General features: G+C 37.6%; 1 protein-coding gene and 1 non-coding gene across 2 annotated transcripts in view; one reads left to right on the top strand and one right to left on the bottom strand.

Moving 5' to 3' along the window:
* Positions 1-215: 215 nt before the first annotated feature.
* Positions 216-25,328, top strand: part of SYNPO2 (synaptopodin 2) — a 167,532-nt gene continuing 142,419 nt past the window's right edge. The window contains exon 1 of the mRNA XM_068543363.1: positions 216-335. Coding sequence (XP_068399464.1) covers positions 231-335 — 105 coding nt within the window. The 5' untranslated portion in view covers positions 216-230. The remainder of the gene's footprint in view (positions 336-25,328) is intronic.
* On the bottom strand, positions 8,660-8,731 carry TRNAE-UUC (transfer RNA glutamic acid (anticodon UUC)). The gene has a single exon. It is a non-coding gene; the product is annotated as a tRNA-Glu (tRNA).

Raw genomic sequence — 25,328 nt, forward strand, 5'->3', positions numbered from 1 at the left:
GTGGGCTGTGTGCTTGATGCGTCTAGCGCCTCTGCCGCCTTGTGAATGATCCCATTAGCAGCGCAAATTCGAAGCGGCGGCCGGGGCAGCAGCGGCTGCTGCGGCGGAGGCTCTGCGCGCCCCAGTCCCGCCTCCCTAGCGGGAGCCCGAAGCTCACTGCATAGCCTCAACCGCACCCAGGCTTCGTCCGTCTTTTCAAGCTCTTCATGTTACCCAGCTAAAAGAAGAAAATGGGCACCGGGGATTTCATCTGCATTTCCATGACCGGAGGGGCGCCCTGGGGGTTCAGACTGCAAGGTGGCAAGGAGCAGCAGCGGCCCTTACAAGTCGCTAAGGTAGGACCATCGAAGACGGGTTATCACGGTTCTGGGCTGGGAAGGAAGGAGTGATGAAAGCAACCTGTGGATGGTTTTTCAAGTTCTGATTCAGAAGTCTATACATTAGTTTGATTTTGATGCTGACACTGACTCTCTCTAGGGTGTGGGTGTTTTGTTTTGTTTTTACCAAAGAAACTTTGGAGAGTAACATATAGCACGTATGTAATTAATCAGCCGTTAATGGGGAAAAAAGCGTGCTATATTTTATCAGCTGAACAAAAGCCTAGGTAATTAGCTTCTTCTCCGGCATCCAGCAAGACACTTGGGTACGTTTCTTCTAGGCAATATTAGAATCTACAGTTGTTATTGTTTCATGTCACTTTACTTGGCTCTGGCAGAGGAGAAGGGCTCAGCTCAGCATAACCAATTGGCTTGGCTATTTTGGGGCCTCATAAAGTATTGGTAATGCCATTTATTATACAGCATTTATGAGAAGCCCAACTTGGGGCAATAATTTAAAAAAATATATATGATGAAGATGCCATAAAATCTATTTGAAAGAATACTCTCTTAAGGATTTGGCTAATAAATGCAAAAATCCAAGTACTCTGTTCTATCATGTGCATTCGTCTGGTTAAGTGCTCAAAATAAAATTCAAAGACACTGGAAATATATTTTAAGTAACTTAGAGGTAACTTTGAAATGCATCTAATAATGATTTAAAACATTTAAGATGTTTTTGTTTCCTTTAGATTGCTTTTTTTCTTAGCTCAATATGCTTACCCAGTTTGCTTCAGGGGATCTGACAGTGTCTAATTGTGATTCAGCTGAAACAAATTTTAAAATACATGAAAATAAGCAGACTTTCACCTGATTGTAATACTAAATTGAAGTACTATAGGAAAGAACATGTTTAATTTCCTGTTTTATACTTACATTAAAAATGTATCTAGACCCTTATGAAATATATGGACCACTGGCCTTTGTAGTTATTCTTCTTTCCCTTTGGCTTTTTTTTTTTCTTAATGTTCACTGTGAAAAAAGGAGTTTCTTTGAAATTTTCTGCACCCAGGCTTCCATAGGAAAATCCTTTCATAATGCGATGGTGGAATCCTGCCACCTAGTGAAAATTTCAAACATCAGGAATGAAGCATAAAACGGGAGAAAGGAGAAATTTTTAGAACTGAAAAGTTTCTCAGAGATTCCCACTTCAACCTGCTAATTTTAGATGAGGAAAGAACCCTGAGAGGTTAAGTAACTTGCCTCTGGTCTTTGGTCTTCGGCTTGGAACTGGCAGAGTGATTAAAGGGTACGGAAAGGTGGTTGGTTTCACTGTGTTTCTTTAGGAGTCAATGGCAGGCAACATCAGACAAAATATCGATGTCTAATTCAGCGCATGTAGAATTCATGAGACTGAAGTGGATTTGTCCCGGGTCTAGAATAGCCGTCGGCTGGCTCCCGTTACTGAGATTTGGGTCCTAATTCCAGCTCTGATCTAACTTGCAGCCGGGCCTGAGACAGATCACCCTTCCGGATTCATCTGATGTGTGTGTGTTTGTGTATGTGTGTTTGCGTGTGTGTGTAGAGAGAGAGAGAGACAAATATTTTGAGTGGGGTGGGAAAGGAGAGAAGTACGGTGGAAACTGGACTCTACCATTAGTGAAGTTCTATGTTGCTCGAGTTTTCTACAGCCCTATTAGTGTACAATTTTAGAATCATTTGCCTACCAGTTAAAATGTGGGGACAGGAGTGGCTAGAAGCTGTGATTCCTGGTGGCTCTTTCATAGCCAGACCTACAGAATAGAATGGGTTCTCCTGACTTCTTGATGTGCTTATTTCAAAGTGGAACCGGTGTGATTTTTTGAAGAACTGAAGCAAATTGCTAGTGAAGGGTGTTTTGGAGGCGTTCCTCTGCTGATAGCATCTCTATTACCAGGATTCAAAGAGGCTATTAGTCTGTATGAGGGTCAAGAAATTTAGTCCTGCTCTCCCCCTCTCTTTCCTAAAATACCCAGGAAATACATTTTTGGTTTTAAAAAGATCATTATATTAAAGCATCGGGATGTTTGCTTTAATTTTTTAGTTTGTGTTGCTATAAAGTTACTGATTTTAAAATATCATTATGAAAGCACCTGGATGTTTGCCTTAATTATTGTGTGTGTGTGTGTGTGTGTGTGTGTGTGTGTGTGTGTGTGAAAGAGAGGGAGAGAGAGAGAGAGAGAGAGAGAGACGATAATCTATAGTTTTTTCCCACATGTAAGTGACCAGAGAGCCTTCTAAAGAAGGTGTAATTTCTAAATTTCTATGGCAATGCCCACTTTTCTTGGTCTGGTTTTATATTTAATTAAAACTTGTTATATTTAAGTTCTTACTACTAGCATTATTTGTTCCCAAAAACCCTTGGAACAAAGTGCTTGTCAATTTCTACATTATCAAGGCCATGGCCTCACTGGAATCACTGTTTTTCACTCAAAACATTAAGGCAACTGAATTCTATTAAAGGTCTCTCATTGAGATCAAGGTGAAGTGTATGTTGCTTGGCATAGATTTTCTTCTTTTCCAAGGACTGGTGAAAACTTATTAGAGCCAAGTTACCTCCAAGTAGGAGGATAAAGAGAAAAGAGACAGAAAGGCTGAGTAGGGGATGGTTGCTGGCAAACAAAATGCTCACAGTTTTGAAGAACATGCAAAAGAATAGTTTGGAAACTGAAGAGAATATTTTCAAAAAAAAAGAAATTTTCACACAGTGCTTAAATCATGCCCCTTAAAATGGGTATGCTACAAAGCAGCTCTTTAGATAACAACAAATTTTTGGCTTGTTGTAAATATCTAGTGTTTAGATTTTCAATAATTCTATATAGAATGAAAATCTAGCAAGCTGAAATAGCAGAAGAAAAACTAGTCTAATATTTTTAGAAAAAGAAAAAAGTAATTCTAATATTATTAAGAATGATCAGAAATTTAATAGCTTTATAATTCCCAGTAAATATCCTTCTAGTGACATGTTTAGTCATTTTTGAAAGATGTTCAAATGTTTTTAGTATTTGGCTCGCTGGCTGAACTGTAGGTGAACCCCAACTTTTAAAGATCACTAACAGAAATATTAATAATAAAACTTTTCATTGACATTGAAGCCCAAGGCCATAAAATTCTGCTTTGTTTTCAAGATAAATTGAATTTCTAAAAGGCCCTAAATATTCAATAACATTGCCCTGGTTTTTAAATGTTTATATATCTTTTAGTTTATGTTCTAAATATATGTGGTGAGAAGCAAACATTTCTAACACAGAGTCATAAAACAGTACTCTTGCAAGGTATATTTCCAAGACATCATCCACAGAAACAAATTTATTCAGACATAATTACAACATAAAACCCCACTGTGTCTGTGCAGATGTCCTTATGAAAAGTATGTTAGCACTTTTATTTTACAAAACTCTCTTATTTGGAACATCTACTTACATGGCTATGTCCCTGGACATACTCTTGGAAAATCGCTTTGGAAAATCTCCACATAAAGAAATGGGGAGGGCTTCCCTGGTGGCGCAGTGGTTAAGAATCTGCCTGCCAATGCAGGGGACACGGGTTCGAGCCCTGGTCTGGGAGGATCCCACATGCCGCGGAGCGGCTGGGCCCGTGAGCCACAATCACTGAGCCTGCGCGTCTGGAGCCTGTGCTCCGCAACGGGAGAGGCCGCGACAGTGAGAGGCCCGCGCACCGCGATGAAGAGTGGCCCCCGCTCTCCGCAACTGGAGAAGGCCCTTGCGCAGAAACGAAGACCCAACACAGCCAAAAATAAATAAAATAAATTTTAAAAAATTAAAAAAATAAAAAGAAATGGGGAGAAATTTTTGTTTTGCAATCAAATCTTATGAATGATTCAGAAATCACTCATATTTTGAGAATAATGAACAAAAAATGTTTAGACTGTTTATTCTTTACATGTTTTAATGGTTAGAAATGGGGGACTTCCCTGGTGGTGCAGTGATTAAGAATCGGTCTGCCAAAGCAGGGGACACGGGTTTGAGCCCTGGTCCCGGAAGATCCCACATGCCGCGGAGTAACTAAGCCCGTCGCACCACAACTACTGAGCCTGCGCTCTAGAGCCCGTGAGCCACAACTACGGAAGCCCACGTGCCTAGAGCCCGTGCTCTGCAACAAGAGAAGCCAGCTCAATGAGAAGTCCATGCACTGCAACAAAGAGTAGCCCCCCTAGCCACAACTAGAGAAAGCCCGCACACAGCAACGGAGACCCAGTGCAGCCAAAAATAAATAAATAAATTTATTTTAAAAAAAGAAATGGAAGCTTTCTTCAAAAGTATAGACTATGGTACTTACTAAAATGAATTTTAATTCAGTTTCAAATAACTTTATTAAAATTTAGATGACAAATTACAATCGTCCATTTTGTGAGGCAAGGTGGATTTAATGATTCTCATCTATTATTGTATATCCTCTCTTTAAACGTTTGAATAAATGTATTTAGGCAAAGCACATTCAAATACATAATTCATATCCCTTAGTGACATCAGTGAGGTATCTAAAATGTTTCAGATAGAATAATTCAAGAAACATAGCTATTTCTAAAGGGAAATATAGGAAAGATTTTGGTATTTAAATATGTATATTTCAGGATAAATGCTCCTTACTACAAATGGAAACCTAGGAACATCTTTATTAGTAAATATGACTGATCACTTAATATTTATCGATTTTTCTGAGCACTTTTTAGAAATTCTAAAAATAGCTATGCTTACAGAAATCTGTGCACACTAGCTAAATCTATTAAGCAGATGTTACCTAAAATTTTTATTTTAGAATTGCATGTTTTAAGACAGATCACTTGCTGAAGGACGATGAGATAAAATAATGACTATGACTATGCATGAACCTTGCCATTATCTAGACATAGTCCATGTGTAGCTCGCATTTATCAGGCCCTTGTCGTATGCCAGGAGATGTTCCAGGTGCATCCCTGGTAGGATGTCTTCTTTGTCAATGCAGTTGCTGGCCTGCCTAGTGCCTATGTGAACAGTGGGATGGGGGTAGGGAGAGGAAGGTGGGGGGAATAAAACTGGAGAAAGATGAAGGAGGGAAGAGGAGAGAGAAAAAGAGAAACAGAGAGAGAATGAATAGGAACTTGTCCATTTAGTAAGGCAAGGATCCTTGCATTTCCCATGGATGAATGAATATCACAGAAAGTCATTGGCGGGACTTGAGCCATCTTGCTTGGCCTACCCAGAAAGGCCAAGCTCTTAGCCAGGGGCTGGCAGGAACAAGCTGGCATTGGGGGCTTGGAAGGGATAGAGAAGTGCTGGACAGGAGCCCTATTTCCTGTGTTAGGGAACTATGCAGGGCAAAGCCCTCCAGGGCTCCTAGAAGAAACCACACAAGTGTCCCAGCATTTGAACACCAGCTGCAGAGAGGACAGTGATGGCCACTCAACATTAACCAGAGAAGCACAAAAACCAAGAGAGAAATGCCACCTCATTCAGTTATGAATAAATAGATCTACCTTCCCCCTCCTTCTCCAGTCTTCCTTCCTGCCTTCAACCTGGGAGGAGTGGGTGGGAGGCGGGTAAAGAGCAGACAACACTTTCCTCCTCTTGCCAAGCCCTGGAGCCACAAGCCAGCCACCGTGCTTAGGGAGAGAGCTTAGAGTTAGATGTTAGAGCAAAACTGTAATCGGACTAGACAGTTTTAATAACCAAAAGCCACCAGAAATGCATGGGATCTGACCAAAGTATTATTAAGGGAGGGATTTGGTTTTATAATAGTAGTCAAAAGCAGTAACTGGAAGAAATAAAATAGTTTCACATTTATAACAGAATGATAGGCACTCCTCAGAAACATCAGTTCCATCATACAGGTTCACATTATCAATCACACGTACTTGATGTGTGTTAGATTGAAAACTTATCACCAACTCATATGACTTCCACTGATCATGTTGAAGCTATTGTTTCCAGGTAGAATGCATGAAAATCTGACTTTGAGCTTAATAGAAATGTAAACTACTTCTTTTTCCTTTTCTTCTTCTTTTGTTGAATGTGAATCAGTACTTTATAACCTGGGATGCATTTCGTTATTAGGCAGATGCATACCTTTGGTTAAGTCTAAAGAGGTGTTTCTTGAACACCTATTAGAGGCTAGAACTCTCAAGTTAGAAGTACTCCGAACTTTTATTGGGTATTAAACTTTTATTGGGTATTAGGTGATTGTTGGTTTTTTTTAATAAATTCATACTGCAAATTCCAAAAGTCAGTGTGTAATATCATTGGGACATACACATTATACCTAACTGGATAATATTTGCATATTTTTCATGGTAATGGTTTTAAAAGACAGGTTAGCTTCCAAAATAATTTAGCTCCCTCTGTTAGTTAATGTATTCAGGAATATAAGCTAATTTATATATTTAGCTACAAATACTTCATTTGTTTATCCTACAATCGTCTAAGTGTGTTAACATATATTATCTCCTTTGATACTGGTGGGGTAGACAAAGTTTTATTATTCTCACCTTATAGATGAAAAAAACTGATTCTGAAAAAAATTATTTGAAAAAAATACTATATAAAACAGCCTTAAGTCAAATATAATTCTTTCCCTCTAGCAGGGGCATCATATCACTCTCTGCATCAGCCTGGATAAGAGAACAGGATATCATTTAGTAATGCTGAACATTGCAGTGACTTCGATACAGAATTTTATCAGATAGAATGTCACCAATCTAAGATTTGATCTTTAAAAGCATTTGTAATGATTTCTTCTTTTATTGGGCCTGAGGGCCCATTAGGGGTTTTTATAATCTTCCTGTAAGGATTACAGGAAACGCATCTCTGAGCTAATGTGCGATGAGAGACAAGACTGGAAAGGGAACTGGTTTACTTGTAAATAAACCTGAAAAATACATGGACTCCAAAATGTTTATTGTGTCTGTTCTAACAGATTCATGATGAAACCAAATGCCATGAGGTTTCTGTAAAAGGAAATGGAGAATTCCTGCATCAGCTTCATTAAATAATCTGAAAGAGTAAACAACTTCATGAAGTTAAAAGCTCATCTGAGAAACAGATATAACATTTGCTCTTTGGGGAATATTTCATTGTTTGACAACCTCAGTGAGAACATATTTACAGTATTGAATTATCTTAGGCACTTAATTTTTCTGAATTATTTACCATTCTTTTCTTATTATTAAAAAGTAGAAATGGCCACATTCTCAACAAACTGTATCTTCAAAGTCTTTGTGAAATCCATTGGCATGTGGCAGATCATCAGCGATAGTAGATATAGTTTTGTGTTATGATGGTCTGGATGTAGTTTTCCTTAACTTGTGTATAAATCTGGTGTGTTTCAGATAAAGTACTAAAAAATGTGGTGGATTTACCCTTTGAAACATTATAAATGAAAGATTGTGTCACTTGATTATGTAACAAATAGTTTTCCTGTCCATTGGTTTTTGGTTTTTTAAAATCTTACTCACCCAAGACTAGCTTTTCCACTTTTCTTTGGAAGCAGTGTGGGTACTGCACTGATAAAACAATGTAGTGGATGACTTTTCCTGAACAGAACTATTTGTTTGTGTTCTATCTGATCCTACTTAGGCAATACTCCTTCCTTTATCAAAACTTACCTGGCTTGAATTTCACCGTTTTAGGACACAGATTATTTTTTCCAGAAGAAATCTATAATAATGTTCAGAGTATCATTTTCCTCCCAACATCTTATTGCCTTCTGGAGATAATTTTAAGAAACTCATATTAATGTTTACTGGGTGCTGGACAATTCTTTGATCACCTTTTAAATATAATGAGAGAACCCTGTGAGGTTACCCCCATTTAAGATCCCCATTACAGAGGCAGAAAGTGGTTAAGTGACTTCCTTGGGTCACACAGGTAGGTAGGGGCAGACCTGGGGTTCACCCAGTTTGACTCTGGGGTTTGTCTTCTAAGCTCCTACACACATTTTGGGGTTTAGTGTAGTTTGAACAGCCAGTTAAGAAGGGAAGAAAGACCTCAACAGACCATGGTGGAAAGATTTTTGTGGTCCCATAAACTACACCTACTTCTTCTGTTCTGACTTTAAGTATATTTTCACTAATTTAAATTAGTGTCAGATCACTATTTGAAACTTTTGTTTCTGGAACAAATAATTTAGGAAATGAAATAGAAGCAGACTAGAAGCTTTCATAATTCTGTCTTCTGAAGGATAGATTTAAAAATTTTTTTCTAATCAGATTTCCCATGTCTTCTTAACAAATATGGCATGCTACTTTATTACTATTATTATTATTTGTTTTTGTCCTTGGCCGTGCTCTGCAGCTTACGGGATCTTAGTTCCCTGACCAGGGATTGAACCCAGGCCACGGCAGTGAAAGTGCCGAGTCCTAACCACTGGACCACCAGGGAATTCCATGCTACTTTATTTTTTATTTATTTATTTTGAATTTTATTTATTTTTTTATACAGCAGGTTCTTATTAGTTATCCATTTTATACATATTAGTGTATATATGCATGCTACTTTATTTTTGAAGCAAAAATTTTCTAGCAGTAGGACCATGTTTGAGAATTTTACCATGTAGTTCAAGACATATTAAAGGGGTATGAAACCAACGCATTGAGGTGGAAACTGGGGGTACTGAATTTACCTTCTCAGTAGCTCACTCACTTCCTGCTCGGTGTACCTACTCCCACTCCTTCAGCCCAGGCCTTCACTAGCTGTCTCTTAGATAAACTACCTTGGCCTTTTAACTGTCTCCCTGCTTTGGGTTTCACATTCCTCAGGTTCATGATACACAGAGCTGCCAGAGAGATTGTTCTAAATCACCTGTTATACCACTGCTAAAAATACTTCAAAGTGTCCCCATCATATCATCAAAATAACCATAACATTAAAAAAAATCTCTGTACAATTAAGTGCTTTATGTATTATATCATTCACAGTAGGCCTAACTATCCTTTTTTTCACAGATGAGAAAACTGAGCCTTAGAGAAGTTAGGTGAATAACTAAGGTTGTAGAGCAGGTCCAGGCAGGCCTAGGACAGAGGCCAGTTGGACACCAAAGTGCATGCTCTGAACGGCCCCCTGCACTCCCGATATCATTGCAACATGTTTTATAGATTCCAGTATATATTAAATGTGAGTTTTTATAAAATTAACCATATTGATGACATCCTGCAGCACTTTTGCACTTTTGTATTCCATTTATTTTGCTTCTCTCTTCAACTTAACTTGCCTACAAATAATGTACTGAATAAATTTTATGTGAGGCACGTCATAACCTACCCTAGAATCTTTTCTTTGTTAATCCCTGTTAAGGCGGCTACTTCATCAGTGGTTTTATTTACATTTTTCCCATAAAACATTGATTTTATTTTTAATTAAAGAATTCGTTTACTTTGAGAACTTATCTCCAGTATTTTTCCGTATCGGCTCTCCAAAGGAGTAGTTCTTCATCTATTTCAGTGTTGAAATAGAATCAAGAAAATACTGTAGGCTGGGATATACCAGAAACATATGTTCTTTTATTTAACTTTACAGCAAAACTCCTCCAACATGTAGTTTGGTCTGATATTATTTCTACCAATTTCCTGGGTTTTTTTCTTTACATCTTCAACAATATTTGCTGATAAAAAATATATCTTGGTTTGTTGCCATATTGTATTATTTTAACCATTTTAAAATGCATCCATGAGAAGCTTTCTAAACATTATCATTTGGTTTAATTCTGTAATGTTTTAAATCGAGTATTGCCTGACTTCAACCACTGTTAAAAAAAAACAAATCTGGAAGTTTTTCATGCTCTGGATGCTTGGTTATGAAATATCTTCTCAGTCCTGACTACTTCATACTAACACTAGCTGATATCATAGAGCACAATAAGGCAAAGTTCCTCTCTAACAACAGTGGATATAAATCCGTATTCCAAATAGTGTTCTTGGTAATTTTGAATATTTTACCTACCTGTCACATATGATTAAACATTAATGGTGTTTAATCTCGCTACATGGCTGATGAAGAGTTTCTGAAGGAATATAGAGGAGGGTCAGCTCTTTTTCTCTTGTGCCTGAAATGTAGGTGTTATCTTTAATCAACAGCTGCCTTTCAGGAATATTTTAAAACTTGTGTCATTTTGTGAGGGTTAAAACTAGATAATAACATGGAAATTCATTTAATCAAGCACCGTAAAACATAATATATTGCAAGAGAATGAACATATGAAGTAGCCTCTTTCCCCTCTGCCGTGTTAGGAGCTCCTGTCCCCTGTTCGGTGGCATCACCTCAAGTACTATATGAAACTCATAACTATCTGGACCAGACTGGACCAGGGTACTGGCGTCAATCCATATATGAAAGTAGATTAAACATTAGTTAGAGCTCCTTCTCATTTTTTAGTTGAAAATAAAAGTCCGTGGGAGTTCCAGTAGGCTTGGCAGATAGTGGGGGAAGCCTTCCAGGCATAGGGCACTACAAGTACAAGAGCCCTGGGACAGAAGCATGCTTGGCACATTCAAAGAACTGTGAAGACGCCAGTGTAGCTGGCACACATTTCCATGAGAAATTGCTGTAAGAAGTCCAGTCTTTCACAGTGATAAATATGAAAAACTCTCTTCTCCTGGGAACCCTGACCATGCAGTTAGTTTCCCATCATTAGATGATTAACATACTGGTCCTAGAGAATGACATTGAGCTGTTTTCTTCATATTTCCTCTTCATCCATTTCAGTTTTTCATAATGTAACAGCCTACTGGCTGGTCTTTAGAACACTTTATTTAAATGAATAATTACTACCGCTTCTTATGTAGATGTTTGGTTAAAAATTCTATTAACCTTTCCTCTTCCTCTGACATTGATTCTCCCAGTGAGAGAAGAAGAATTTAAGGAGTGTCAAATAGAATTTGATACGTAGATCCTGTTTATTTTGACTTCAGTGTCAGACCTAGAGCAAAGAATTTTATTATATTTTCTAGTTTGTCTTAATTTCATTTCTCCTTCAAAAAAGAGATGATCTTATTTAGATATTATTTGGAAACGGACCCATTGAAAGGATACGAGCATTTTAATGCTGGCTACCACTTACCATGTAGGTTTAAACACATTTTTCTGAGCCTCAGTTTCCTTATCTGTAAAATAGCATACTATGTAATGGAATTGTTGCTGTTTTTATAGATAAAAAATGTCACCAGTTTTACAGGTGAGGAATCTGAGATCCAAGGAATCAGTTAGTAATATGTCTTGTGATACTTTTAAAAGATTGTATATTAAGATAATACTTGACACAGAGTAATCATGCAGTAAAGGAGTCTGTCATTGTTATTATTATTTTAATTAGAGGAGGAAGTAACTGTCTTCTACACAAATTTATTTTCTTCAGAAATTAAGAAACGCGGTAATCCAATCTCTTGTACTCCAGATATCAAATGAAAGTTAAGAGCACAAAAGCTAAATAAACTATTTGTGATGATTCTTTTACCCAGGGCAATTTTTCATTGTTGATAAAATGCAACATTTCACAAAATGTTTGTAAGTATCAATTACAAATCAAGATTTCTTTGTTATGCAGTTTAATCAGCTTGAGGCAGTAAACCCTTAAGTTATACATTTTACAAGGCCAAATAAAATGATTGTCCCACTTAAAAATAGTACAGATTTTTTTTTTTTTTGATTGGAGTATAGTTGATTTACAGTGTTGTGTTGATTTCCGCTGAGTACAGATTTTTAAAAGGAAAATACCTCAAGCCATGAAGAATTATTTGCCTATATTTATGTTGAGCTCTGTTTGGAGCAAGTCAACTCTGACTCTTTCAATCATATTAGTCTCTGTGCCTCAGTTCTCTCATTTATAAAATGGGGATAGTGTTAGCACCTAGCTCCAAGGATTGTTCTCAGGGTTAGAAATTGAGCATGCAAATTACTTAACACAGAGGAAACATTCAAGGGTTTTTAAAAATTACTGCTATCACATTTGTGGTTATTCTAATTTTATTTAACCAACCTTTATAAAATTGAAGGGTTATCTGCTGTCTTCCTTGCAATGCCTTGTGAGATCCGGATCTCAGTATCATAAGAAGGGCTTCTGCAGTCCTCAGGATCTCTCCCTGTGAGATGGCATGTAATGGTTTCAGAATGTGGCCTTAAGCTCACTCAGTAAGCCATCGCCCTTTCATTGGAAACAGCATATGGAAATCATCACAAAGAGAAGGAATCATTTCAAGTGCTTTGAAAATATAAAAGAAAAATAAATTGTCCCTGGTAAGTAAATATAGGATGCTGATCTCTGAATAGTCAGGAAGACTCTGTGCCAGGGCCTTTGGGGAAGGCTAATGAGCATTTCAGTCCCTCCCCCCAACCCCCCACTCTTGTCTTCTAAATTGGAAGGAGTTGTTACTATATAAGGCTGCTTTTTCTAAGTAAATGATAGTAGTTAAACTCTGGGTATTTTTAGCTTTTCAAACAGTGGAAAGTTATTTTCATCAGTCAAGATCAAGCTAAAATGAAAAAGTCTGTGAAAGGCTTAGGCCTTGGGAGTCAGGTACTACCATAGCAGTCACCTTTATTTTTATTTCTTTCATGAAAAACATAACATTTTCCATTGGATGGTGCTCAGCATGACAGATATTAGATTGAATTGTGTAAATATTACATTACATGTATGGGCTGCTGCAGGGAGTCAAAACGCAGTGACCCATTTTCAGGTCTCCAATCTTTTGGCCGCCTGCCTGCCAGATGGGGAAATGTTGATCAGAACAATTTCATCCTGAGGCAGAGCTGCGATCTGGGAGAGAAAGGTCATCGCTGTCTGCTTCTTCTGTGCCAAGATGACCATGTAGCTTCATGCTGAGTGAGTTACCAAGGGTTTCCTTCAGCTGCAGGCGCAGGACTGAGAGTAGACACAAATTCAATTAAGGATCCCATTATGATATTTATTCCATTCTGTTTTTTATTACCCTCAACTTCTCTTACCCTCTGTTTCTTTTTCTTATTTGAGAAGGAAAATTCCTTCTTCTCTGTCTTCACTGCCCCCATTCTCTTAATTCTCTTTCTTTATCTATAAAGAATCTCTATTCTTTTTATGCCTCTCTTTTCCCCTATAGCTTCCTAAGCAAGACACCTAATCTGATGCTGCCTTATCTGCAGAAGAAAAAGGAATGATATCATCCACACGCGCGCACCCGTGCGTGTGTGTGTGTGTGTGTGTGAGAGAGAGGGAGAGAAAGTTCTGCATACGTCTCTCTTTCTTAATTGATTTTCATGGAAAGATAAAAACATGCTGGATTTTTCGATTCAGAGCTGAGATGAACAAGTATGGAGAATTACTTTCCAGGAGTGTGTTTCCACAGTCCAGGCCTTCTCTCATAGAAACTCCTTCTCAAGGTTTTTAAGGCCCTTTGCCTCCTATTACTGTCTCTGGTCTGAGCAGCTTGCTTCTTCCAGGGAGGCTGTTCTCATTTTCTCCTGAACTTGACATGTTAATTCTTCTCCCAGGTCTCTATGACTTTGCCCATGATCTTTTCTGCAATGGAATGTTTATATTTATTTCTCCCAGGCACATAGTAGGTATGCAATAAAGACTATTATTTTTTAATTGATTGATTAATAATGATTCTTTTTAATTTAGTAAGGGATAAAATTGCATTCAGTTGAAAGCAAGTACACATTGTTTGAGGAAGTTCATAAATTTTATCAGAAGCTTTAAGGATAAATGTTTTGAATGATAAGGATAAATGTGTGGTTCAGAATCTGTATCAAAGGCAAGTAGGAGCCAGAACATGATTCTGCCACAGGATTAAAGAAGAGGGTAAAGGGCAGAGAGAAGGGGACTGGGATGGCAGGGTAGCACAGCGTGAAACAAGGGCATTCTTCCTTTAGAAGTACTCACACTGTGGTCAAACCACGGCTCTTACTCAGGCCCCAGGCTCCTGGAGCTAGGGTAGCAAAGAGTGACTTCAGACCACAGTATGCCTTCCTATTTTGTACTTAACAAACAAATATTATTGTTTTGATAGAGCTAAAGGCTATGATAAAGAAGCTTGTTTCTCATTGGTATTTCTAGTTTAAAAATCTGCATTTTCCACACTTATATTGTCACCTTACTCTTTGAAAGCAGGAGCCTAGCTCTTGGCATCTTCTAAAACAGTGCTCTTCAAGGTGAATGACATACACACATGTGTAACTAGGTACTTAAGTCAGCCATATACTTATTGAAAGGTTGTTGAATAAATGAATGAATGAGTAAATGTATATCTTTTATTCTTTAGCGTGAGAATGGCAACTACTGAAAAGCCTGATGATGCTGAAGCTTTATCTGATGCTTTTTTAATGAGCAATTTGTTTAAAGGGTAATTAGAAGAGTGATATATATGCTTTATATGTGTGTGTGTTCCTATTTTTATTTGATATTATGTAGTAACCAGATGCCAATTCAAGAGGTTCAGTGAAAAGACCATTGATTGGACTGGAAATCAGGAGGCCTGAATTTTAGGCATTGGTCTAACTTGACTTTACTCTGTGACCTTAACTAAAATTGTCTGACTCAATTTCTCTATTTATAAAAGGAAAGATTTAGAATATGTAATTTTAAGGTTCCTTTTAGCTAGGGTCTATTTTAAATCAAGAAGATAAAAGATGAGGGACTTCCCTGGTGGCGCAGTGGTTAAGAATCCGCCTGCCAATGCAGGCGACACAGGTTCGATCCCTGGTCCAGGAAGATCCCACATGCTGCGGAGCAGCTAAGTCCATACGCCACAACTACTGAGACTGTGCTCTAGAGCCCGCGCTCTAGAGCCCGCGAGCCACAACTACTGAAGCCTGCACGCCTAGAGCCTGTGCTCCGCAACAAGAGAAGCCACCGCGATGAGAAGCCTGCGCACTGCAACGAAGAGTAGCCCCCGCTCTCTGCAACTAGAGAAAGCCTGTGCGCAGCAACGAAGACCCAATGCAGCCAAAAATAAATAAATAAATTTATTTTTTTAAAAAAGGTAAAAGATGAAAGAAAACACCCATGAATGGTCATATTTTCTCTGTTAACTTGAAAAATAAAGCAGTATTTTCTAGAAGGGCATTTCTTTATACAGCATTTTTATGGGACTTTAATTCTCATTTCTCCAAACCCTAATTTGCAGAACATATATGTTATAAATAAATAAATAAATGAGTAAAACAAAAACTCTCAAAATGGTATCAAGTTAATGTGCTTTTTTTGCTAGATTTTACTTTTTTAATGCTTAAAATTGTACTGCAGTGAATTACTACTGAATTCAGCATTTTCTGATTTTTTTTTTTTTTTGGTAAATGCTTTATTCTTTCCTCATTATTTTTCTAAATAAAGAGCTAGTTCCCTAGCATACACAAATGTAATCAACGTGTTTTTAAAATATCATTAAGAATTCATGGATTTAAATACAATTGATGTTTTTATAAATCTAACTTATTTACTCAAACTCTGGGTCCGACATGATTTACAGCCTTTAAGGTTTGTTTTCCTTACCCTACTATAAACCACGGAGAGACAGTGGGTAGAGATTATCTCATAGATTAAAACCACTCATTCTGACCTACCTGTTCACTTATACAACAAATTTTAATTTGACGGAGAAGAGGGAATGTGTTTGATATTCTTCATCTATTCTTTAAACGCCTCTCATTTGTGTAAAATGTGTCAAAGAGAAAAAGGAGATAGTCCTTGGTTAACTTGCACTGGATTACTTTAGTTCCACATCTTGAAGTGTAGTATTTTGAATCAAATCATGGTCCTCCCTCACAAATGGATTAAAGTCTATGTTTAAAAAAATAGCTAGAACTGAAAATGGCTTTTATTTTTGGATTATAAAAAATGACACATTGTCATTGTAAAAAAATTCAAATATTACAGAAAAGGATAAAAATAAAATAAAAATCATACCATCCAGAAATAACACGTTATTAACATTTTGGTGAATGACTCCTCAGTCCCCTCTCTGCACACACAGCAACTTACAGTCATACTTACATTCAACTCCATGTAAAAAGAATGGAACTAAATGTGCTTTCTTATTAAACACACAACATGAGCATCTTTCTGTGTCAATGAATCCTGATTTACATCATCTCTTTAGTGACTGCATAGAATTACATCGTATGGATTGACCATAATTTATATAATCCATTCCCTATTAAACATATAAGTTATTTATAATTTTTCACCATTACAAATAGTGTTCATATGAATACTTTTGCATATATAAAATATATTTGTGCGCTTATCTGATCATTCCTATAGAATTAATCCCTAAAAGTAGTCTGAGAGTATGCTATATTTTTTTGGTGAAAATGAAGAGTATCTGAATTAATTTCAGGCCAACTGTTATACGCAAAGAGATATTTTCTTATCATGTACATGTCACTCATTATTATGCTAGTCAGTATAATTCTCTTTGGCTGATAAAATAAGTAAATGTCAAGATCACATAATCTAGGTAACATACTTTCATTCTGAAACATTTAAAAATATTGATAGCGATTTGTAACTTTTAAAAATGTCTTGAAAGAAAAATTTTTGAGAGAAAAAAATTCCCACATGTTCCAGTTCTATTAAATTTCCAGACTGTTTCAGGATAAAAATTTTGTATAAAGATGATCAGTGTCTTAAAAGTAAGGGACAAGAAGGTATTAATGCCTAGGGAATCAGGGTTTGCAGCTTTCCATGGAATTATCGAGATGGTATAGTCAGATAAATCAGATTTTTGAAAACTTATCTTAAAGAAATAATTAAACTCTGATATCTCTCTTTTGAAAGACATGTGAAAATAGGTTGTATACATGATAAAGCCACATACAAAAGTATTGTTATAAATATCATTGTAGTATTGTTTTCTTAGAGTCACAGGGTCAGTTTCAAGAGGAGACTTCCTTTTAGGAAACACATCATTGAAATTTAGGTCTTAGAATTCTTTTCTTTTTTTTTTTGGTTTATAATTTATTAAAAGTATTGCAAAGCCTGTATTTAGTTTTTATTATAGTTTATATAATTTTGTTTTAATATAATTAAAAGTCCCTAACTTGTCTGATACATAATATAAAAGATCACACCTACAGAATATGAAGCATGGAGGAATGACCACCTCTGGTTTACTGTTCAGTTCGCTGGTGCTGCAGAGGGGCTCTTAGATAGACCCAGCAGCCCGGCCTGGAGCAGGGCGCCAGGAGGAATGACTCCGTGCTGAGAAGTGAACGCATGGCTCATACGTACTCTCAGACATCCTATAGGCATCAACAAAAAGTACTGGTGATTGTAAATTTGCCCTTAGAGAAGCAGAATATGAAAGATAAAGCTCCTTGTGTTGAAATATCCAAAGGATGGAAACTTACACACCTGGAGACCATCTATTCCGTGTACGTGTCCCTTAGTTTAATTTTGTGGAGGCAATGGGGCTGGTCCTGAGTGAGCCCAAGCGAAAAACATGTCCATGGGGGTCATGACATAGAATAGGTGACATGTTTGGGTGTGTGGGAGAGGGAAGAGCCTGTGGGAAATGGAGATGCCTTTTCCCCAACCTTGCTGGGAGGTGGCGGAGGGGCCGGGGGACAACCTTTCACTCCAGTAGAGGGAGAGTATGTTGCAGCAGTAGGAACTGTTTTCTGCGAAACTAAGGGTATTAGCTGTGACAGCGTCCTAGTGACAATGTGTGACACAGTGCTGTGGAAAGGTGTGCTCTGGCCCTTCCTTCTCATACATAGGAGGGGATGGCAAGGACTGGAGACATTGCAGTTTAACCCCTTGAAGATTTTACAGGTCTCCAGCTTTGTACACAGGAACCTCAACACTCCTAGCAGAGAGGCAGCTTTGTCTTGGAGACTTCTGGAAAGAGTGGTTGATGGGGCAGACATGGGTGGATTATGGACCACACCCATCCTCGGGAAGGCTGCCGCATAAGGATGTGAGTGAACTTGTCCCTGAGTATGCAGCAGGAGCTAGCAAACTTCTAATTATTAGTGTCCCTGGGGGCATTGTGATTATACTTATATCTATGTGATTGCCAGAGAGCACAGCCTGGGTCCTTATCTCTGACTCTTTCTAGAAGTTGATATCCATATACCAAAAGCTATCAGTAAACTACAAATGAGATGAGTCGGCAGTTGCACAATGGCATTTCCTGGTCACTCACAGCGTGCTCCTGGTCTCTCCCGTTTGTGGAAGACAGATGACCTGAACATGATTCCCCACCCCCCATTTTTTGGTTTTCCATTTCCAGAGCCTGTGTTCTGCAATGACCCCCAAATCATTCATCTAGCTGAAATGCTGAACGTTCTCAGGTTCCTTCTGTGTTGCTGCTTTTCATCTTAGAGTCTGTCTTTGCAGCAACCCATGTTGCTGTTTTTCACTGTTGTTTTAGCTCTAAAGGTTGCTGCAGGTGCAGAGAGAAACCCTGACTCTGTAGCCCCAAACGCTTCCTTTGAACCAGTTCCTCCTTATGACAGGATGGCCTTATGGCAAAGGATGTAGTGGAGAATGCAGACGCCATCACTCAACTTGGCTTTTCCTTTTCTGTGCTGAGACTTTGTTCTTCCTTCTGTCCCTTAATTTGCTTTTGACCTTGCAGAACATGCCTCTGCTCATATCTAAAAGAGGAGTGTTGCACTGGGGATTTCCGTTTTCACAACACTCAAAATCACTTCATCTTCATGAGCACAAATGCTTAGATATTCCTTGTTTAATTTTGTGAATGTGTTTATGGGAAGTAATGGTGTTTCTAAGTACTGGCAGTTTCTGCTAATTGATAGGATAGACAGGGGAAACTGCTGCACTGACCTCCAAAAAGAGAGAGAAGAATACTTTTAGGGACTAGGACTTTAGAAGATTTTGACTAACTCTAAGCATTTCGTAGAAAAGCAATATTGTTTAAAAGCTTAGCTTGTGGGTGGATGTGTGTGGGAGGAGGTAGGGGAACCCAGTCCAATAGGTCATTTTAAGCTAGGTTAGAGGAACACAGCACCAGAATACATCTTTTGTTCTTATCTTACCCAGCCATTTTTTTCCTAACAATCCTTCAAAGTTTAGCTCAGTCCAGTTGTTTTCATGAATCTCTCCCCAAACAAAATATGAGTACTTTAGTCTCTAAAACTGTCAATGCCATGTATTGTCAATGCCCAAGCATTTGGTGCTTAATCATATACTGCTAATTTATTTGATTTTTCATAAGTGTGTGTTTTTGACAAAGAAAATGCTAAGTTCCTTAAAGGCAGGGAGTATATTTTGCATTTCTTTTATCTGATGGTTTCTTGCACATAAGAGACCCTCAATAAATATCCAGGAGATCTATTCTGGATTTTCCTATGCATTGTCTGTCCTTTAGTCCCTTTACTACTGAGTAGCACCTTTACTGTAATATGGATGAAGGAAAGATAAGAAAGTATTTTGATTTTAGAAAAATCTAAAGGATACAAGGATGGAATTTTGAGGCAAATTTATTTTCGAATTATATGGATTTCAGTTCATTATTTGCTATCCTTGGTTCTATTATCATGGATAATTGGGAACTGCCTGTGTTATACTTGCATGAAATTTCTTGGTTATTTATTATTATGAATCAGTTACATAGTCCTTCTCTGCTTCTCTCTTATAAACTTCAGATGTATGTCTGAGATTAATTCAGTCTTTGTTTTCCCACCTTCACCACTTGTTTTTCTGTTGAATCTAGTCACCTATCAAGTAGCTGGAGTGGAAATATCAATATGTTCTCTGGTGCCTGATCCTTTGTTCTTTCTTTTATTGTTTTATTTTCTTTGTGCATTCATGAAAGTGTCTTGGCGTGTTCCTATGATAACATTAAAAACTCTACACTCTTTATCTATAGTTTCCATGAAATTTCTGTCAGAATTAAAGGAAAACTCTTTGCCTGAGAAGTCATAATGAGGTCTTGCCTTGTCACCATCATGGAAGGGGTTAAGAATTAACTAACATTTAGAAGCTCTTTAGGTCATTAATTCTAGGGGTTGAGATGAGACATGTACTAAAAATCACTGTGTTTACAGGTCCCATTTCCATCCAGAGACCTTTTTTTCTCTCTGTATAATAGATCTATATACAATGAGAACACAGGCTTAATTTATAAAGAGAAATTTCCCTTGGGGCAGACATGAATTAACAGGTTAAATCAATTGACAGGCTTAAGTCTAGGTGCAAAATAGGATTGATTGCAGAATGGCAACAACTGAAAAGTATGGAAACTATTAATGGGATCATAAAACCTTAGAGTTGAAAGAGACATCTCATTTGATACAACTGGCCCCTAGATGGAGGACTTCTTTTTACAACACTGCAACATTACAATAGGTAAGCAACCAGCCTTTTGAAAAATAGTTTTTTCCTTGGGACTCAATAAAATCTAAAGAATTCATTGTTGGTCACCATTACTCAAAGAGAAAGTTTCTTTATATTTAGGTGAAATCTTCCGACTTGTAACTTCTACTCATTGACCTAAACTCTGCCTTCAGTGAAATATAGAACAAGTTTACTCCTTCTTCCTATGACAGCTGTTCAAATAAAGACTTCTAGAAATGGCAATCATTCTTTCCCTGTAACTTATCCTTCTAATGGAACACATCTACCTTGGAGCCCTAGCTGTACCAGTAAGTGCAAAGTTCTGCATTTAATTTAAAAAATCAGTTTTATAAGGTGATGGGTGATACCAACTAGATAGTAGTTCAGAAAAATAAGACTTTAGGGTTTTAGTTGGCCAAGTTCACTATTAATAAACACTGAGATTCGGCAGTTATAAAATAATCTCAGACAGCGTTAATAAGGAAAATGTCCAGCTAAACACACGGTTATTATTTATGTTTATAGCTTCGACTTCACTGTAAGAATTTTTTTCATGTAATTTTCCAATTTGAGTCCATAACCATTAGGGGAGTTATTTCAGGGTAAAATAAACTACACTTCCCAGATTTATGGATTCCATCTAATTTTTAGCATTGGCTTCTGATGCTCATTTTAATTCAGTAGGCGTATTCACCACTTGCTTTGTAAAAAGTACCATTCCAATGTGTTTTTTCCCAATACCACCAAGCATTTCTCTAATCTCAGCAGACACTGAGTGTCCTACAAATTTAACTCAATTCTGATGCTATCTACTTGAGATAGCATCAGATCCCACAGGTTAAGGGCTCAGTCCCATAAGACTGCCCTTTCTTCAGACACCAATTGCAAATCCAAATTGTTACCTGTGCTTCTGACTTACTGGTTATAAATTGGCGACTCCCAAGACCCCCTCCTTGGTTCTATTAACTTGCTAGAGTAGCTCACAGAACTCACAGCAACATTTAATTACACTCACCAGTTTATTATTAAAGATATTGTAAAGGATACAGATGAACAGCCAGATGAAGAGGTACATAGGGCAAGGTCAAGAAGAGTCCTGAGTGCAGAAAATTCTGTCCCTGTGGAACTAGGGTACACCACCTTTCTGGCAAGTGATGTGTCCACCAACCTGGAAGTTCATCAAATCTTGTTGTTCAAGAGTTTTTATAGAGCTTAATCTGCAGCACCCCCTTCCCTTCCCAGAGGTCAATGGGTGGGGCTGAGACTTCCAGCCCCTAATCATTTGGTCTTTCTGGTGACCAGCCCCATCCTGAGGCTATCTAGGGGTCCCACTCTCAATCACCTCATTAGATAAACTCAGGTGTGCTCAAAAAGCCTCTTTGTGAACAACAAAAGACACTCCTATCACTCAGGAAATTCCAAGGGTTTAGGAGTTTTGTGTCAGGTACTAGGGACAAAGACCAAATATATTTCTTATTATACCACAAATATGCTAGATTCTGGGGTAAATGAGACATTGTCTTTGCTCTTAAGAAAGTTAAACTTCCATGGACGAGGCAGATTTATAACTATTAAGAAGGTGACAAGGTTTTAAAGAGATGAATATATAATGGATTATGAAACAAAAATCATGAATAAATTAATTCTGCATAGTAGCATCAAGAAGCAATACAGAACAATCACCATTCAAACTGGACCCTGAACTGGACAAATTCATTCCAGGCCTAGGGAACACATTCAACACGGACACAAGAGCATGCAAGAGCATGGCATGATCAATGAACGGCAAGCAGCTGTAAAGACTAGTATCTTCTGAGAAATTGTTCAGCTCTGGTGCTATAATGATCTCTTTTATGAGTACTGGATAAATCTCAGTGAATTATGTATAAAACAGAATTCAGTCAGATACTATTCAAAATGACCCTCTGACGTTTGGGTCTTTTTTTTAAATTGTTTTGTTCTTTATGCATGCATAAAAGCTCACTGGCATGTTCTTATGATGACATTCGAAACTGTACACTTGTTTTCTACAGTTTGCATGAAGTCTTTGTGTCAGACTCAAAGGAAAACTCTTTGTGAGAAAGGCTATAATGAAGATCTTGCCACCTCACCATCATGGAAAGACTTAAAAGATACCAAATTTTAGGGCTTCCCTGGTGGCGCAGTGGTTGAGAATCTGCCTGCCAGTGCAGGGGACACGGGTTCGAGCCCTGGTCTGGGAGGATCCCACATGCCGTGGAGCAACTGGGCCCGTGAGCCACAACTACTGAGCCTGAGCGTCTGGAGCCTCTGCTCCGCAACAAGAGAGGCCGCGATGGTGAGAGGCCTGCGCACCGCGATGAAGAGTGGCTCCCACTCGCCGCAACTGGAGAAAGCCCTCACACAGAAACGAAGACCCAACACAGCCAAAAATAAACATAATAAATAAATAATAAATAAAAATTAAAAAAAAAAAAGATACCAAATTTTAGACTCTCTTGAGTTTATTAACTGAGAAATTGAGAAAAACCAGGGATTAAAAGCCACTGTCTTCTTCCTTTCAAATGCATCATCTTATTTGTTAGAAACTCTTTCTCTCAAATTCTCATTAAACATTTTCCAACAGGGGACTGGCACAATCTGGTGCATGCTTAGAAAGGTGACTGATAGTAATATGGAGATGGATTGAAGTGTGGAGCTTGGAGGATGGAGAACAATTAGGAGGTGGTTATAATACTCCCAATGACAAATAATGAGACTCTAGATTAGGCTAAGGGCACTGGGGCTGAAAAAGAAAGAAATACAAACAAATTAGAAAGATATAGATGTGGATGGCAAGAACAGGGGAAAAATGGACTGTAGTTTGGAGGTTTTATCTTGGAAGACAAAGGGATGGATATAGCATTTATTGAAAGATTTCACAGGAGGATGAGGAGCAATTATGGGGAAAAGAAAATTAATTTAATTCTAAATAAATTGAATTTGGACATCCAGAAGGAGCTATGTAATGAAGAGTTAAGAGCATGGGTCTGGGCTCAGGAGAGTTACCAGTACTAGAGATTATCTGGGGAAATAGCTGAAATACATGAAGCAAGAAGCAAAGAGACCAGAGGACAGAATCTTGGGGAAGACCAATTTATAAAGTATGGACAGAGAAAGAGGAGCCAATGAAAGAAGTTAAAAGAGGTCACAAGAGAGATAGAAAGAGCATAAGCATTTCTGATAAGTTAAGAAAGCAGAGTATTTTAAGGAACGGGTTATCAGTGACAAATATTTCATGGTTCAAGGAAAAGGATGATAAGACCATACATTGACACGCAGGAGGATTTGGGTGATCGTTTCTTAATAGGATGGTAGGGCTGAAAGCCACATAGTAGTGGCTGGGAAGTGAATGGGAATTAGAGGAGGGCAAGTGGAGATACAAGTATAGACAATTATATTTAAAGTTTGGCAGTGAAAGAAAGATAGCAAATAGGATGTGACTGGTGAGAAAACAGAAAGACTGAAGATGGCATCTACTTGAGGGAAAAGATGGTCCATGAAAGTGTTTTTTAGGATATTGGAAGGAGAAAGAGAGAGAAAGACAAAGTATCAATAGTTACTCTTATAGCAAAATTAGAGTTGTTAGGCAAGGATTAAATCCGTTGGACTTAGTGCTAAATATGTTGATATTTTATAAGTTTTACTTTGATATTTGGAAGTATTCTTTACATAATGAAAAATACTAGATGTAAAAATGTCCTCCAAGAGAACAGAAAAACAAACAAATAAGGTCATTATTTGTTCTAAAAAATAATGTTTTCCAAAGTGTTTGAGCCAGAGACTGTGAATTTTTATTTACTTAAAATTTTTTTTTTTACTTTGGACAACAGGAGCACAGAATTGGAATAATTATAATCCTTAGTTCATAGCACATTTCTTAAGCTATTTTTAATAATATCATAAGCACATGTGACCTCAACTTCCTAACCAAAAAACTAAAAAAATAACCTACATCTAACATTATGGACCCCCATCTCCCACCATATCCTCCTGCCTCTCCTGACTCGATGTAAGCATCATTCTGAATTCTGTATTCATCATTACTTGCCTTTCTTTTTATATAGTTTTATTGAATATGTATGCATTCTTAAGAAGTAGATATTTTAATTTTAGTTGTTTTTAACTTTATAAAAAGGGCATCCTGCTGTATTTAGTCTTTGGAGACTTTGTTTTTCTCACTTAAGATATTATCACTAGGATATATCCATATGGCTGCAACTTGTTCATTTGTTTTGTTGGATGTATAGTATTCCACCGTGTGAAGATCTCACAGTTTACTTATCATTTTCTTGTCAAGGGACATGTGGGCTGCTCCAGGTTTTTGCTGTTTTGAGCAATGCTACTGGAACATGTCTCCTGCTGCAAGAGGGCAAGGGTTTCTTTTAGCTATAAACCCAGGAGTGGAATTGCTGGGTCATAGATTTGTAAATGATCAGGTTTAGGAGAAAAAACTCTTTTTCAAATTGATGCATGATCTTACAATTCCACCAGCAATGCCTAAGGTACCCTGTGCCTCTACATCTTCTCCAACACTTGATCTGACTTTTAAATTTTTGCCATTCTTCTGAGTATAAAATGTTATCTCTTTGTGGTCTTGATTTGTATTTCTCTGACCACCAGGTAATTTGAATATCTCTTCATTTGTTTATTGGCTGTATGTGTTTTTTCTTCTGTGAATTGCCT

This window comes from Eschrichtius robustus, chromosome 4, assembly GCF_028021215.1.
Source record: "Eschrichtius robustus isolate mEscRob2 chromosome 4, mEscRob2.pri, whole genome shotgun sequence".
Lineage (NCBI taxonomy): Eukaryota > Metazoa > Chordata > Mammalia > Artiodactyla > Eschrichtiidae > Eschrichtius > Eschrichtius robustus.